At 40.7% G+C, this 17,906-nt stretch overlaps 1 protein-coding gene and 1 long non-coding RNA gene across 3 annotated transcripts; one reads left to right on the top strand and one right to left on the bottom strand.

The window, feature by feature from the left end:
* Positions 1-1,749: 1,749 nt before the first annotated feature.
* Positions 1,750-5,556, bottom strand: LOC103650738 (uncharacterized). The gene is made up of 11 exons (XM_035966584.1): positions 5,333-5,556; positions 5,188-5,260; positions 4,815-4,970; positions 4,125-4,428; positions 3,797-3,879; positions 3,593-3,706; positions 3,428-3,508; positions 2,911-3,035; positions 2,646-2,826; positions 2,432-2,557; positions 1,750-1,854 (listed from the first exon to the last, which is right to left on the bottom strand). Exons 1-11 carry the CDS (start codon positions 5,554-5,556, stop codon positions 1,750-1,752), a joined length of 1,572 nt encoding a protein of 523 aa, XP_035822477.1.
* Positions 5,557-8,320: 2,764 nt separating this feature from the next.
* On the top strand, positions 8,321-15,833 carry LOC103650737 (uncharacterized). Of its 2 annotated transcripts, XR_564350.4 has the most exons (5): positions 8,321-8,995; positions 10,375-10,490; positions 10,565-10,685; positions 13,705-13,802; positions 14,842-15,833. It is a non-coding gene; the product is annotated as an uncharacterized lncRNA (long non-coding RNA). The 2 variants fall into 2 exon arrangements; XR_564349.3 differs by having other exon boundaries at positions 13,705-15,833.
* Positions 15,834-17,906: the final 2,073 nt, after the last annotated feature.

Raw genomic sequence — 17,906 nt, 5'->3', positions numbered from 1 at the left:
TTCATGCATCTACAAATTGAAAGGATCCCGAGTGAGTATATTTTGCAACGATACACATACTCCGCGCATCAAGATGTGGCTTTTTCAAGAGACGATAGGAATTTGAAAGGAAAAGATGGAGAAACTAGATCATATAGACAGAAGATGTTGCTTAAAAAAGCAATGAAAGTAGTACACCATGCGAGTCTGTCTAAAGCTGGGAATGATAAAGCCCTAGAGATGATGGACGAATTATTAGGGTTATTGATGCGTGTGGAGCCTGATATAGGTACTGGTGAGAGTTGTGGCACAAGTGCTTGCGATGACATCCAGGTACGCACATCGTGTTGTTATGAATTTTGCATAATTACTTGTCGATAATGATCCATGATTGTAATGATGATATAGGTCGAAGCGTATGAAACAGAAGAAATGGCTGTAGACAACTTACGCAAATTAGATGATGGGAACGAGGTATGGAACAAATCTTTATAATGTATTACATATGCTGATTTGTGTCTTCACTGGACTTTGCTTTATTTCACAGGAAATTTTAATGGGGTCTAATACAAATGAATGCAATACTAAGGATGATCAATGTAATATGCCGATATTAACATTGGAACATAACACTGACATTCGGTTGGTTGATAGTAGTTCTACGGATGTGGAAGGTAGAAAGGTAATAACATTGCTACAATATATGATGAAATACGTGAATATAAAAACTGACTTAATATCTTTGTTTTGTAGAAACTGGAATTTCATATGGAAGGTGTAAACTTAGCAAGACCAGATAAGGCCAAGCCTAAGGGAAGAACAATCAAAAGTAGTGAGCAACAAGTTTTTAAATTGGGTGCGAAAGGAGCTAAGAAGATGAGCAGGAAGTGCCAGAAATGTGGCATAGCTGATGGTCACAACAGCTGTACGTGTTTAACTGTCGAGGATAATAGGGTTCGATTGGCTAACCTATCTGGACGTAAGCGAGGACGGCCTCCTGGTTCAAGGAACAAAATCATAGCTGCAGCCCCACAATGGAATGAGACATCAACGTCGAAAAAACGAACGGTGGATGTCGGAGATGATGATTCATCTGGTAGAGAGTAGAAGACCATAAGATAAAAATATATCTGGATGTAAATGTGATTCATGTGTTTATTTCACAAAGTCCAGAAAGTATCATAAATATACTTGCAAACTGGCATAAACGTATGTGTCAGTTGTCATAAGCTATTAACAGGTCTGTAGCAAACTGAGTATACATAAACTTAGCATACATGTATGTGAAAAAATGCATAACACTGCGTTGTGTAATGCATAAGATGGTTAGACTATGAACCATGACTGTACAAAAAATGAGCCTGTTTCCAGTATATAACGCTGATAATTGTATCATACACTTGAGACAAAACTAGAATAATGTATGGGCATAGAATCATGACTATTATATCATAAGTGTATGGGCAAACATGCATAAGACCGGCAATAAGTATATCATAAACTTCGGACAAAACAGGCATACTTCGAGGTTATTGACAACACAAAATTGTACAGGAATTTGGCAGAATCAAATGCAAGAAACACACATTACTATCAAACACATTTGGTACAATATTCCAGTTTAGAGGTTAGCTGATCCCCAAAGTTGTCATTGACATAAACTAAGAAACGTCTACGGTCTTTGCCCATATTATACACACATAACTAATCTGAAGTTTAGGGAACCATTGTATACAAAATTTATTACATGTCCAAACTAAGCTACATCCATTAGACCTTGAATCTTTGGATGTCTTCGAGCAGCGATAATGCTTTGTTCTTCGGGTGGAATGTGATATAATGCAGCGCAAGAGACCGTATCTCACTAGTGTTGCCCTGAAATACAATAACATTGAGTTAGTTATACCTGTTTTCCATATGTTGCCTTGTGCCAACTATAGAATTAACTGGTAAATTTGTACGTACTGCTTCTATGTCTGACCGCAAAGATCCTTCGTCGCATTGATAAAAGAGAATGTAACACATAACATAAAACCCACAGTCATTGGATCCTGCTGCCATGTTAGGACAATTTAGGCACAAGTCAATTGTGAAGTTACCAAATTTGGGAAAGGATGTCCTGGGCCGTACATGTTGTATTGCTTTGTTTAATCTACTCATAATAACCTTAGCCCATGGTAACTTTCTGCCACCTGAGCCCAAATGTGCAAAATGATAGTCCTTCCATGTAGTACCACCAAGTGTTGCCCCATATGGGTTGGAATCTAAAATATGAATGCACTTCTTGACCTTATTGACAACATACAATGTCCAATGCCCCTGCTTACCATGGGAACCATGATCTGACCGTGTAAAAAAGCATAAAATGAACAGTGTAAATTACAAAAGCATAACAATGTGATATGTTCCATTTAAAAGAAATTATGTTTGGATTATGAAATACGATTGTTACCGCGCTGCATTGGTCCAATTCATCTGTCTCAGGCAATGAATTGTCTAGAAGTGTGTGGAGTACAGATTCATCAAAAGGTTGAGGGTTGCGACTGTGTCGTTCCTGTTCCTCAAAGTTGAGTAGTGACTGCAATAAACGATATAAATGGAGTGAGTATACTTGGGTTCATCCAATTTGTATATGAATATGGTGTATGTATGTTACGATAATGTACCCCAACATTAACATCAAGAATCAAACTGTTCGAACTCATGGAAGTCTGCTGATTTTTTGCATCATCAAAAACACATTGGATGAAACACTGCATGAATACATTGTCGAGACACTTCCCATCGGCAAAAGATTCATATATATCAGAACATGTCGCTGAATATTCACCATAATCTATTATGGTCCTGGGGAATTTTTGATATCAATTAGAGAGGTCGCGTAAAACTACCAGCATATAAACAGATTTTGATTTAGTATGTACTTCATACCTGCTGGTGTCAGATTGCAGACCACACAAATATTCGCGTAGAGCTAACACAGTTTGCATCTCCGAATCAAGAGAAGCCTGGCCAACCTGTGGAGTGTTTGTAGCTGGATCGGTTTCAACAGAAACCTAAAAATATATATGAAAATATACATAAAAATCTGTGAACAATTTTGACAACTATAATGAAAATGAAAATTACTGAGCTGACATAAAGTGGAATAAACGTATGTGGAATCAAGTTTCATAAACTAGCATAAAATTAATGAGCTGACATTACTGAGACAAATCAAGAGTCATAAATATGAACGCAATCTGGCATAAATGTATGTGTAATTTATCATAAGCAGCTAACAGTTATGTAAAAACTGAATGCACATCTACTTAGCATACATGTATGTGCAAATATGCATAACACTGATTTGTATGCTGCATAAACTAGTTAGACTGTGAAGCATGACTGTACAAAATCTGTGAACAGTTTTGACAACTATAATGAAAATGAAAATTACTGAGCTGACATGTTCAGATGGAGTCTGATCAAAGCATGGACCACTGTCGGGCAGGTCTGTTTCTGCCGCTTGTTGGACGCCGCCAGTAGACTAACAATCATGGTATAAATGGATTAGAAATTTAGTAAACTACTAATAATAATATAGAAAAACCACGAGGGGGTGTACTCATACCTTGATTTGTGGAGTCGCATCAAATATCGGCGCGTCAGGTTCCATATGTGGTGTTGCTTTAGGAGTGACGTTTGTGTTGGTCGGCATGTTCTTGCCACCGTCACCATGTTTACCCTGAAAAAATTGTAATGGTTATATGCTATTTAAAGAAAACGATGAATACAACCCTAGAATGAAAAATACAATTAATAAGAAAAACATTACCACTGGGGTTGTAGGTGTTTTGTTCTGTTTCGTTATATTTGTATGAACCAGAGGATCAATATCAGCTTCATCGGGGCAACTTTCTAATAGTACACGAATATGTTGTTGCCTTAACAGTAATTCATGTACCTATGTGTCTGTAAACTGCGTATCCTGCTGGGAAACTGGAGTAGACATATCGGGTATAGTTGGGGGGCCGGACACGTACATCCTTCTGTACGTGTCATGTAAACAAAAAAACATTGTTTAAAATAATGGCATCAAAACGATATCGACAAGTGATTGCATAACTTTTTTATATTGATGTAAAGACATTAAACTGACTAACTTGCTGTCTGGGGAAGAATATCATCTGATTTTGAAGTTGTTTTCTGCACATCATAACCATCTTCATTGTCCCCCGACTCAGCACGGAGGACCTCATCAATTAACTCGCCAAAAACATCAGATAGGTTGTATTGTTTCTCAACAATCTGCTGAAGAGTCTGTTTAATAACTGAACACGCCTTACCAACCTCTGTATCAAAATGTGACAACTTCTCTATGAAACCCAGGCGGTGGCGGGATGGAAGCTGATTCAGCTTGCTTGATATCAAATCCCTGATGAGCGGGAGTTCGATGTGAATTGTGTGCTGTCCAGATGGGTCAGGACGAGGTACATCAAATGTGTTTGTCCTGGTCTTATGTGTTGTAAATTGAAAATTATTAAGTAAATATATAGCATATCACTGAATATTATGTTGAAATTCTATGACAAAAAATATATAAATAGAATCAAGCCTTGAATTGTGCTTCAACGGGTGGTACAGCTGTGTAGCAGGTCTCTGTGGAGCTTCGGAACTAAAAAAAGGCGTGAAAGATGGAGTAAAACTTATACACACATATTAAATTGATAAATGTGATTCATATGTTTAATGGACAATGCAAAAAAGCATCATAAATATGCTTACAAACTGGCATAAAGGTATGTGAACGTTATCATATGCATGTAAAAAATGATTGACACATAAAAAAATACCGAACAATGTCCAAATGGTTCTTCTCCTTTGCGTATCTTGCCCTTGTCAGCTCTTGTCAGTGCTTGAATAATATTCCTATCAAAATATTTGATCTGTGGTGTTCCACGTTTGTTCTGAGGTGCCGCTGAGTCATGAAGATGATCCAAATAATACAGCTGCAAAAATCATAACATGAGTCATTGTGAGACATAACAAAAGCATAATCTACGTGTATATGGATTTTGCATACAAGATTATGGCTACATATAACAGACAAAAAAAGGATATGCTTACAAGAATGACGATGGAACATCCGTAAATGGTTGTAGAAACGTTCGTAACGCTTCTAGTATGCCACTTCTTGGCAGCTTGGCATAAATCATTGAAAATAACCTGGCACCAGTCCATCTGGTGGAAACGATCCATCTCCTCAGTTAAAAGAACCTCATGGTTGGTTATTCCCCAGCTGGCAGTAGGGAACAACAACCTATTGAACAGTATCAGGAAAAAGGATCTGATGCTTAAATCATCGTCAGACCCTTTCCTCAGACGATCTTGAAGAGCTGCAACCCCAAAATCTTCTTTCGATAAACCAAGTTCAGCTCTTAAATTGTTGGCAGCAACAGCTTCATCGATGCCCAATGCAGTTCCTCCACCAGCATTTGGTAACCCCAAAATAAGGTGCACCGTATCCTTTATAATTTTCAGATCCTTCCCTGGGCCGGCTCGAATTGTCATGTCATTATGGTCGAGCTTTTCCATCAGCCAAGCTAAATGTGATCTGCTGCCGAGTGCGTCAAGTCTCATATCAAGAATACTGGAAAATCCCCTCCATGCAATTGCTTGGCGCTGTCTGTCATTTAATATCTGGATGCTTACTAAAACATCTTGGGGGGTTGCATCTCACGTTAAGCCTCTGCTGAAAAAAGTATACAATGAATATCGTAAACATTTACGTCTGCATAATCGCAACTCAATGTTTAACTCAAACCTCAACACAACATGATTTCACGCATAAAATGATATATTGCCATAGACCATAAATCTCTAACCTGTCGGGGGGGGTCCACTACTTTCCTCCGCTTTATGACTACCTTCTTCAAGACTTTCCCAGGACTGTCGTCGAAGTTACGCTTCTTGGATAATGGCATAAAGTCATCGTCCTCATCAGCAGCCTGCCTTGTTTCGTGTCTAACAGTCTCCGCCGGAACACGGGGTATGTCAACACTAAAGCACTCTTGAGTAGACTGGATTATAATCCGTTTTGGATTAGAAGGAGGTCGGTCTACGTTCTTCATGTCTAATGTTCCTGCCAAATCAAACAACACATATACATAAAATACGTAAAGGATCAATAAAAAGATAAGCGCAAGTCAATTCAGTTCAGTTCATGACCATGCATTCCATTATATCCCAAAAAATCATGCAGCAGCACTAATAAATTGTAAATTGCATAATTCTGTCAACAAAGCATCATAACACAGTATTGTAAATTGCATAAACGTGTGAGACTTAATGGATCAATAAAAAATCTGCTCATATGCGACATCCAATTAATGTATAACCTGGCTATTTCGTGCGTGCTGACCCAAATTGAACAGCGAGATGTTTATGGCATAACATATTGATGTATGTATCATACTTCTGTCAACAAAGCAGCATAACAGAGTATTGTAAATTGCATAAACGTGTGTGACATTGAATAGTATAAATTTGTGTCTCCGTTTAACAATAAATTTATGCTGAATTGGTTTTTGATAAATCAAGCAATTGGCAAAATAATAAGGTGAAACCTATTTACGATTCAGATTGTGTAAATATGCAAATGTAAGAGTTAAAGGTTGATGACTTACCGGAGTGTGGATGTGCCTGGAGGCCGGCCGATTTCGGGACCCCTCTGCAAGGGACAACCCAAGGCGACGCGCGGCTGTGTCAAAATGCGTAGGGGACTCGACGTTGGGGACGGAGCTCGCGACGGCGTAGGGGACTCGGCGTTCGGCCGCCGTGGTGGAGAAGATTGAGGTCTCGGTCTCTACGGAGGAGAAGAACGAAGGGGCGGCACAACCGCCTCCGCGATTCCCGGTCCCTTCCCGGAGAGGAAGAATACGGCGACTGCGTCTCTGCGGCGGAGAAGGCGAGTCCGGGTCTCTGCGGTGGAGAAGGAGAATGCGACGGCGGTGGAACGACGGGGGGAGAATCTCTGTGTATTCGGTGGCCGCGGTAGAGAAGAAGCTCACGGCGGCGATTAGTCTAGGGTTCGACGGGCGCGGAGGAGAAGAAGCAGACGGCGGCGATTTAGCTAGGGTTTGGCCGCCGCGAGCGTTACGGGAGAGGTGAGCTGAAAAAATGAGTGCTCGGTTCCTGGATTCGTGGGCCCGATAGACGTAAGCTGCCCAGATTGCGGGGACACAATCTTTTCGTGGGCCCGGATGCCGCGAAACATGCGCACACCAAAAGTGTGTAAAACGTAACAAGATTGAGCATAACACGTAGTTATAATTGACATAACTAGATGGTACAGTGAGCCAAAAAAGCCTGCGCGCCTGGTCGGTACGGTGCGGTCAGCGCACCTGGTCGGTTTCTGGTCGGGGCTTCCATTAGTTAGAGAGAGCCCAGGGCTCTAAATACTATATCATCAAAGGCTAATAAAAACGCTAACTATCTATAGAATTATCAAAATCCATAATGATAATAATTATTATGCGGATTGATTAATTTGGTACAGCCACCACATCTCGCGAGTTAGAACAACCTGGCTCGGCTCACTGCACCAATAATTCCAAAAAATAGCTCGGCTCGTGAGGTGCTCCAAATTGAGCTAAGACTATCTCCAACCATGTACCATCCCTCACATTCATTTCCCCCTATGTACATTATACATTATTTTATTAGATTCCTCTCTCAAACTTTCACCTCTCCAATCATTCCCCTCCCAGTTCACCCTACATCAACTACCACCCTTTTATATTATATTATTTAATTAAGAATACGTGATATTTGTATACATATTTTGTATTCCGCATCATATACCTAGTATAAATTGTTGCCATTTATTATAGTTTGAAGTCGATGAGCTGGAGGATTGTGACCGCCATCTTCGTCGTCACCCCAACCAAGGTGCCGCCGTCCAGAGCATCGGAGCTAGTATGATGTCGGACTCGGAGACGTCCACCGCGACCCGCCCGAACACGGAGGAAGACCGGCCTTTCCTACCCGTGTCGTGGCCGCCAGTGCCCGACACGCCGCCACCAACGGATCCGGAGGTTTCAACCTCCACGCGGGGACGAGACGACGAGCAAAAACGGCCGGATACGGGGTGATCCAGTTCACTCCACATATGGAGCGAGGAGGAAGCTCACCAGATGGGGTGCACCGTCGGAGCCAATAGAAGGAGCGTTGTACACACAATACTGTTAGAATTATAGGCATTTTCCGTATTATTTTAATTCCATAAATTATCATTATGATGATGACATATAATCTCTACTACTACTTATGTTAGTAGTGTAGGCGTCCACACTCTCGCGCACGTTCTGCCGTGTTCTGCCGCCCGCATCCCGCATCCGCCCCGCAACCCGCAGCCGCCCCGCAGCGGCGGCTTCCATCCTCCGCCCTCCGCGCTCCTACCAGACGCGGCTTTCATCCTCCGCACTCCGCGCTCCTGCCAACCGCGGATTCCATCCTCCTGCAATCGCCAACGCGCCCCCCGTGCTCCTGCTATCCGAGGAAAGCCTTCCATCCATGGCGCCTTTACTGCAATTCCCCCCGTGATCTGCGCTCCCTCCATTGCCCCACGACACCGCCATCCCAGGAAACCCTTCCATCCATGGCGCCTCCCCACGAATCTCTGCTGTCAATTTTTATGGAGAAATCGCGCCTCGCCAGGGTGCCCTTCCATCCATGGCGTCGTTGCTGCAAGTGCCCCGCAATCAACGATCCCCTTCCACCGACGGCACTCACCTTCCATCGACAAAACTGCTCTTCCTCCATTCCACCGACGGCACTCACCCTAAACCCTCACCTCTCAGATCTCGTGCTCATCACCATCCTGCCCCTCGCTCGCCGCCTCACCTTCACTAGAGCCTTAGCTGTCCCTAGATAAGACACGGAGGTGCAGTGCCAGTGCTTTACTCAAGTGCGCCACGGATTTTCGGTACCAGCCAAATTGGGACGAATTCGACATTCAGCGGCTCCACCAAAGGTACGTCATCTCTCCTTCCTCGCTCCCTCTCCTCCTGCGCTGGTATGGTTTTTATCTAGCTCCAGCTCGCCGCGCCGACGCTGTGTTGTGTAGTTTGCCGCTGGCTCTGGGATTTATAGACCAAAGCACTCACTTGATAATAGATAGTTTCAGTAGAGATTTTGTGCTATGTCCAGCCCAAAACACAAGCACAACAACTGAAAAAATGGCATCACTCTTATGAAATTATGTTGGGTTTGCATTTAGCCTCCCAGTAACTTCAATGCTCAAAATCCTTGATTAGCAAACTACTACCCATTGTGAAATTCATCTTCAAATTCTGTGCCCCAGATTGATTGTCTACCAGTGCCATCCTCTAAAGGATCTCCAGTCTGAATCATGAATAACCATTCCGACAATGGGTAGTGAAGTTTTCAACAGTTTTTGCAAAATCATATAACAGCCAATAAAGAATTATCAAGATATACTTGGACAGCATACCTAAAGAGATATATTCGATGCTTCTTGAACGCACAACACAGCAGCGTTGGGTCTGATAAAGGTTCCTTGCTATCATTGACATTGACAAATACTGAAGGAATTTTTCTAACCTTCTTGTTGCCTTTCTCTCCTTGGTATAGTGCAATTCTCACAAACCACTCATTGTTCTCTACCTTCCCCAGGATACGGGAAACCTTATTTGTGTGCAAATTCACAATCTACACATGTATGACAAAGCTAATAAGTCTTACAGAAAAGATTCAATAACAATATTACCCAAAAAACAGTCAGCAAAAAGCACGGCATAAGGAACCAAGACACAACATGATTTATTTTGTATTTTGTATTTGTTTTGACTTTGGAGTTCAGCACTAACTACTATGCCCTCAATGCCAATGACCATTGTAACAATTATTTTAATAGAACTTTGGAGTTCTTGTCGATAGATTATAACCCAAGTTAATAATCCTGTACTTGAGTACAGGCGTAGAATTCCCTGCTTTTTGCTGAATTATAACCTAGGCTAACAATTATTTGTTTTGACTCTGGTCAAAAGCAGAATTCCCTGATTTTTTAGTACAGGCGCAGAATTCAAAGTGCATCGCAGATTTCCTTACAATCTGTAGTACAGTTCCATTCAAAATAAGTGTCTACCATGTTTTTCAAATCCACAAATCACATGCAAGGAAAAGCACAAAGTAGCTTAATGTCTAACACTTCACCAGTTGTCTTTCGAAAATTGTCACTGGTTATGCTTACTGTCTCCCTTGTTTATTATTGTTTGGAACTGCACCTGTAATATGAACGCTTACTGTCACATTATTGCTAGCTGTGATTCATGAAAATCATTTTTTCAGCTTTAAGATCGGAAGCTGACGTCGTTTGTCTATTATTTTCAGATCAAGAAATTACAGGTGCGTTTATTGGCTGTTGAAGGTTGTGCTGCTCTTGGTAAATTGTTGGAGCTCCAATATTGTGTAGCGCACATTTTCCAGTCATTGTCAATTTCTCCCAGGTACATTTCTCACAGACATCATTTACATCATAATCCATCTATAAGTATCATTTCAATAGTAGCCTGTTGTTTAGGCTAGCGAGGGGGTTCGGAAGAAGGAAGGGAGAGGCGCTTGGTTGATCCGGACCGGACGACAAGACACCGCTAGGTGTTCGTTGCAGCGCAGCGACGGCTTCTGCAGCTTCTCAGGCCAAGGTAAGCTTTCAAGCGAATTTGTCGCTGCAACTGTTATTTAGTATCCTGCGATATGTTAGTGAATTTGTCGCTTAAACATAAAATGAACTGACTTCTTTTAAATGCTTCCCCTAATATAACTTTTATATATGACATATGTTAAGTAATGCAATGCCGAACTTGTGTGTATTGGGGGTTTTATTGGGGTATAAAGTTTATATGCAATCTTCCGGTATGTATCGGTTGATGCTAATTTTTAGATAAAATTGTGCGTGGGGAGGCATTAGACATTCTCTTTGTAGAGTCGAAGGCCTTATTTTGCTGCTCGTCTCCAAAGAAAAACTTGTTTTGCTTCAAGCCATCTAACAGTACCCTGCAAATTTGTATGGCAACAAAGTATTTAATCCCAAGCGAGGATAATATAGAGATTGAAACATGACCAGAACCACACAAACAGAAGAAACATACCACCCTCTTCTTTTCAGGCATGTAATAATAATATAATAGTACTAAATCTCAAGGTCATTCATGTTTTTTTAAAACAGCAGAATTCTGTGTCCCTGCTTCCCCCTTCCCTATCCTCACTCTCCCCTACACTCCACACAACATCATCCATGACATGTTTGTAGACTGGCTATTGGTCAGACAATCCTTGATCTAGCAATATTGCTTTGATCATTATCATTTGATGACACACGTCTTGGTGCAAGAACTTTTCTCTCAATAGTTTCACAAATGAATCCATGATTTTGACCGGAGCTAGAACTCTCCTCCTGAATGTTTGGCAATCTAGCTGTCTGAGAAAATAAAGGATTAAATAAATGTCAAGTACCCGTGCTCATGAGCATCCTGGCATTTGCTCTCAACATCAGTGGAAGGCTCAAAACTAGAACTTGGAGCAGTGGCTACTGGATCTTCAGACATAACCTTCTTTCCCATGACAATGATTCTGCAACAAATCTACCGAATGACACTGAGCCATGGTTGAGTACCATTTCCTGATATGATGAATCCTGAAAAACAGACAAAAAGAAAAGGTGAGAATTCAGTATATTTCATCATTTAAAACAGTTGACTGACAAAGAACAAAGCATCGTCTTCTCACTTTTTTCTACAAGTAATCGAGCTTCGTCTTCTTTTCAGGCATGTAATAATAATATAATAGTACTGAATCTCAAGGTCATTCATGTTTTTTTAAAACAGCAGAATTCTGTGCCCCTGCTTTCCCCCTTCCCTATCCTCACTCTCCCCTACACTACACACAACATCATCCATGACATGTCTGTAGACTGGCTATTGGTAAGACAATCCTTGATCCAGCAATATTGCTTTGATCATTATCATTTGATGCCACACGTCTTGGTGCAAGAACTTTTCTCTCAATAGTTTAACAGCTGAATCTCCGCTTTTGATCAGAGCTAGAACTCTCCTCCAAAATGTTTGGCAAGCTTGCTGTCTGAGAATAGGTCATGTATGTCTTTGAATACGGTGCAAATTTAAAGTGGTAAAGAGCTCTTTCAATATGATGTCAATATAAACCAAAAGAAAACCCTTTTATTGCGCAAGAAAACTAATAGACAATTTTACCTAATGCAACACCTGGTACATCCAGAAAGCATTACATCATTGATGAGCAACATGACAATAATTGTGTTCAGTTTCTCAAGAACATATCATATAAAAGGCACAACTATATGTAGTACATGTGAATTTATATTCTTTACATACGCTAGGAAGAACAACAATAGCACCTTTCACTGGTGGGACAGCAAGGCACAACTATATGTAGTACATATAAAATAAAACAGTAAGCTTGGTTCGGTCCTTGCACTCCATAAACCTGAACTGTAATGATGATTAAAGTTTATACCCAAATTCAATGCATTACATGATAGAAATGCTGCATCCCTCGGTTTCCTAGGTTCGGTCCTTGTTGCCATCCTTGGTAAGGAATAAGGATGCTTGTGAAGTTATGTGGACGTTGCAAGGTAAAAATACAAGGCCAGGGTCACATACTCACATGATCTTATTTCAAAAATGTTCTTTGTTGTGTGGTTAGATTAATGTGATAAACCGATAATAAAATGAATCAATAGTTTACAATAGTTAGTCGGCTCAGTTCTGCTCATGAAGTAATCTTCATAAATTGCCATATAAACAAGGGGTACTATATTTTCCAGGAATATTGAAACCAAATAAATTTAGTACTATAATGTTCACTGTTAACTTTAGCAAGACAATATGGATGGAAAAAATCTTACCTACTCACTTTGTTCTGGCCAATTTAGGTGCCTACAATTAATGAAGACACTGGAATACCTAGCCCTACTGAACCAACTGAAACTCTGCAAACATATCTGTCGGGTGAAGTGCTACTTTCATAGCAATAAAAACAAACGGCAAGTGATTGTTGCATGCATCTTCTCCGTGGAACATGTTACTCTGTATGCAGATATGCTGGTGAAATAGCTTCATAATGGCTTAAATAATTGAAACTCGTGCTTATGTCAATTTTTCTATGTGTACTTTGTGCAAAATGTAATTTGCAAGCAATCTCTGACGGTAAATGGCGAAGGAAGAATCATCAAGGTCAGACATCCAGTTTATGTGACACAATCGATCCCTTCATCTGTTGAAATGTCAGCCTAAGTGACTGAATCAGGACCCCTAAATATAAATGATTCCAATTGGTTAACAATGCATGCGAGACTTCTATCTCCATATTCTCCCTAACAATTGGTTAACAATGCATGCGAGCTTTGAACCATACTTGAAATGTATTTCATTTAGTTAATGAAATCTTGGTTTGCCTATTCTAGCAACTATGTTTCCTTGACCATGCTGATCTCAGAGCAATTATTTTGGATTAAGCATCACCGTCAGTTGGCATTAGGTTAGTTGAAATTTATTTCATATAATATTAGGTAATGCATAGTTGAAGAAAAATCTTCCCCTTATAGGAACAGGCGTGGGCTATAATGATTTTTTGTTTATGTTTTCATTTCTTTATATACTTATTTAAGCTCTTTGCATTATGTAGATGGGACTCTGGCAGCACAGTTGGTGAATTTGATGGGCACTCAAAGAGGGTTCTAAGCTGTGACTTCAAGCCAACACGTCCATTTACCATTGTGATAGGTGGTGAAGATATTCTAGCTAACTTTTATGAAGGACCACCATCTAAATTCAAGCATTCGATAAGATCAGTAGTCATTGCTGGTTTTCTGACCTAGCTAACATTGTATAGCTAGCTCTTTGCCATAATTATTTGTTATGATCTTGCTTATCTTTTGCCAATGGGCCAAATATACACATCTGATGTGGATTACTTTACTGCATTTATTATGTGAATGAAAACCTTCATTTACCCTGTATCAATGATGTAGTCATGTTAACACAGGTGTCATCTATCAGAACTTATCATGTCCTACATTTGCTTATGTAGTGGATTGAATCTTATGAATGTTTATGTGTGTAGATATCTTGTTAGTTTATAAGTGCCTCTTTGAGTATCCATTACAGTCTGGGTACTGTCTTGGTTTAGGTAGGCCCAAGCAGCTCTTGACATTTATCTACATTATCAATTTGATTAGTCCTATGCAATGTTTATTCAGATAGTTTTTGGAACAATCTCTGAGTTCGCTGTATGGCACTGCATGTGTAAATGACAGGTGCGTCTAGGCTCCCACCTCCCATTCACACAAGTGTGTCATATATGGATTTCAGGGATTATTCCATGGTGTAGTCATAATTTTCAAAAAACAGAAACCCTACACTTGATGTCAAAAACTAACCTTTCGTTACAGCTGTAGTCAATTCTAGGTGAAACCACTCCTTGGATAAAATAGATAAGTAGATTTGGATATATTGATATGGTCATGCTTGGTATAGAATTCGTGAGAGGGGGACTCGAGAAGAGGTTTCATGCCTGATTCAACATTGGGTAGTGGAAGCAAAGTTGGTGTGGATGTGTTTTGTGTATGTACATTAAATGCCCCCTCAAATTTAGATTTGTATTTACGCTTCTTGTGCATAGTTTGCCAATAAATTTCAGCCAACTGCATGTATTGCAAACCATGAGTAGAAGTTTCTTAGATTTTTTTGTCCTGCTTCATTGCAACCTGTTCAGTTCTGCTTCATTGCAACCTGTTCACTGACAATGTTCTTTTTGTTGTAGCTACGGTGGGTATGGGACTGGAGGTCGTTGGTGCTGAAAAAACACCAACAGAGGTCAAATCCCTACTACTATTAAGCACGTAGTGTAGACTCCTAGCGCTACCACGTCCCTGCCTCCCCCTCCGCGCATGCGCCCGCCCACCCTGTTCCACGCCCATCCCCTTTGATATGGTCCAATCATAATACAGTCTCTTATTTCTTTGATATATATAGATTTAGGGGTTTGGCTCTACCTCCCGCGCCTGATCCAGACCGTCCTTTTTTCTCTTCTCTCTTTTTCCTTGATAATTATTTAATCGATTTCTATGTGTTGTTCACGCAAGGATCATTGGAGAGGAATCACAAAGAGGGTCATCTCATCCCAGGTTCATGTATCTGGTCACCCTGCATCCAATTATTTTTCTTGTTTCTTTATATTTTTATTTTACTTTTTCCTGTTGTTTGGATTTAAGTTTGTACTGATGTTGTGCTCCTAATTTACTGTCATACTTAAAAATGCTTGATTTTTTCTATTTAGGTTTTTAGGGAGAATATGGAGATAGAAGTCTCGCATGCATTGTTAACTAATTGGTCTCGCATGCATTATTAACGAATTAGAGATATTTACTTTTACCAGCATTTGTGTTGTGATAGCTATTTTTAGCCTAATGTTTCAGGTCAAAGGGCCATACTTCATAGCTATTTCCCCCTCAATGTTTCAAGTTAAATGGCCTAAGAGTATTGGAGCGCTCTATGTTACCTGCTAGGCGCCAACTATTCAAAATTTACTCTAGGGTAGTAGATAATTTTTCTTGTCGAGTTTTATTTTGGTATATGTAACTTTGTAATTGGGCCTAAGCGTATTGGAGCACTCTAAGTTAACAGGTGCTTGAAGTTGATGATGAAATTATACAGCTTGGATGAATAAACTTTTGTTGTAGTGACATAAGGAGTTCCGAAACTGCAAGGAATTTTAAATTTGAATACTTTTCAATGAGATGTTGAGGTTGATAATATATGTGTTTTCGTTTTTAATCTTTGTGCATTAATATTTTGTATAAAGTAGTTTGTTCACCGTTGCAACGCACGGGTACATACCTAGTAAATAATTAACCATAGAAATCGTGATCTTAAATTGATCCATACCAATATGAATCAAGAGAACATAGAGCATGTGAATTATATGAATCATATAAATACGATAAACATGTATACTGACTGAACAAATGAAAATAAACAGATAGAAACATAAATAGCATGACTGTAAAATTAAAACAGACAGATCTATCACATTATAATAAGACATAACAGATAAGATAAAATCATTCGTAAATATGAAACAGCATAGATGAATATATGAAACATATATAATCTCCAGAACACAAAACAGTAAGTAAATAAACTGATCATACCCTCCTATGCGCTCTGATGATCCAGATCCTTGGCCAGCTTCCTTTGTCATGTTGAAGATGTTTTGGGCAGTCGCGTAGACGCTCCCCAAAAACCTAATTGCCGATCCCCGTGCAAGGTCTCGAACGGCACCGGCTTCGGAGACACCTGCCCTCTCGCTTCTCTGTGCGCGCAGAGTCACGAGATGGAAATACCCTCACTCGGGCGGCTGGACTGTGAGACTGAAAGTGTTTCTCGCGTGTACCGAGTGACAGGGGTGCTCCTCTATTTAACCTCTCACAGAGGGAAGTTGAAGGAGAAAGGTCGCCGAGTCACGCCAAGAGTCGGCCAGCTCTCGTCGAGTCATGCCATGAGTCGGCCAGCACTCGCCGAGTCATGCCATGAGTCGGCCAGCTGAAGGAGAAGGGTCACTCGACTGGCTGACGAAGAGACAGGGTCACTCGGCAGACGAAGAGACAGGGTTACTCGGCTGACTTACGCGGTTAGTGAGTGCTAAAAATTAACACAACCACACCACGCCCGCTCGCCTGCCTGCCTGCCTCGCCTCGCCACGCCACGCCCGGCCCGGCCGGCGGCGGCTGCGGCGCGCGCGCGCGTGTGGCACGCCCTTGTCCATTTCTTGACTTCTCAAGTTAAGTGGAATAAATCCCACCATATAAGTCAAGGCAAAAGACCCTTGGACTTCCAATGTGGTACTATTGGTATTCTCCACCATTACACACCATAGAGTTTATTCAATAAATGGGCCAAGCCCATAAAAGATTCAACAATCCCCACCAAACTCTAGGGTTTGTAATGATGAAGTATCAGAATCACAATCCTTTGATATACCAGTGTTTCGATGGGGACTGTTAAGTTGAACATCCATCTAGAATAAGAGTTTCACTCATTCACAACTGAACAATGGACTATGCCTTGAATTGACAGTTTTGTGCGAAATAAGATTCACTCAAATCCTTTGCTGATACTAGGCTGCAAAAGGGTATTCCCGCTGTTTAGAAGCATATAAGTCATACTTCAGTGCCTTTCATGAGTATTTAGGGATTACCCAAGTCCCATAGACTGTAACCAGCAGTCTGACTCATATAGGTGTATTCCTCAAAAGATGTTCTGTAGGACAACATCTCACCTTTATAAGACTCTTGGAATACATTAAGGTAAAAACCATCCTGCCTTACAGATAGGAAAGATGTGCATCAGAAATGAGTTAAAGAAGGGATCTTTCCTCACAATCTACTCCTAGCTTGTTTCTCCACTCTACTTCACGGGATCTCCGATCACATAGAGCAGGTTACCACTAGAGTAGATTTCACATGGGTCTCATACTCATTTCTCTCAATGCACTTTCTATCACATTGCGTGATAGACCCTTAGTGAATTGATCTGCCAGATTATTCGATGTGTGGATATAATCCACAGTTATAACTCCGGAGTTTTTCAGCTTTTTGACAGATTTCAATCTCCTCTTAACATGCCTTATAGACTTCATGTTATTCCTAGAACTGTTAACCTTTGTAATCACCGTTTGATTGTCACAGTTCATGGAAATAGCCGGTATCGGGTTTTCAACTACCGGTAAATCCAATAGGAAATCACGCAGCCACTCGGCCTCAGCCCCAGCAGTGTCTAATGCTGCGAGTTCTGCTTCCATTGTAGACTTCGTTAAGATAGTCTGCT

Source organism: Zea mays, chromosome 3 (genome assembly GCF_902167145.1).
Source record: "Zea mays cultivar B73 chromosome 3, Zm-B73-REFERENCE-NAM-5.0, whole genome shotgun sequence".
Taxonomy (NCBI): domain Eukaryota; kingdom Viridiplantae; phylum Streptophyta; class Magnoliopsida; order Poales; family Poaceae; genus Zea; species Zea mays.
This window is presented reverse-complemented; position numbering and strand designations above follow the sequence as displayed.

What these genes read in the sequence shown, in the direction of transcription:
- LOC103650738 (XM_035966584.1), bottom strand. Translation starts at nt 5,556, where the DNA reads ATGGAAAAGCTCGACCATAATGACATGACAATTCGAGCCGGCCCAGGG. An exon ending in TATTCTTCCCCAGACAGCAA is followed by an intron (nt 3,880 to 4,124) that starts GTTAGTCAGTTT and finishes GTGTACTATTAG; the next exon opens with AAAGTTGCCCCGATGAAGCT. An exon ending in ATGCGACTCCACAAATCAAG is followed by an intron (nt 3,509 to 3,592) that starts GTATGAGTACAC and finishes CATGATTGTTAG; the next exon opens with TCTACTGGCGGCGTCCAACA.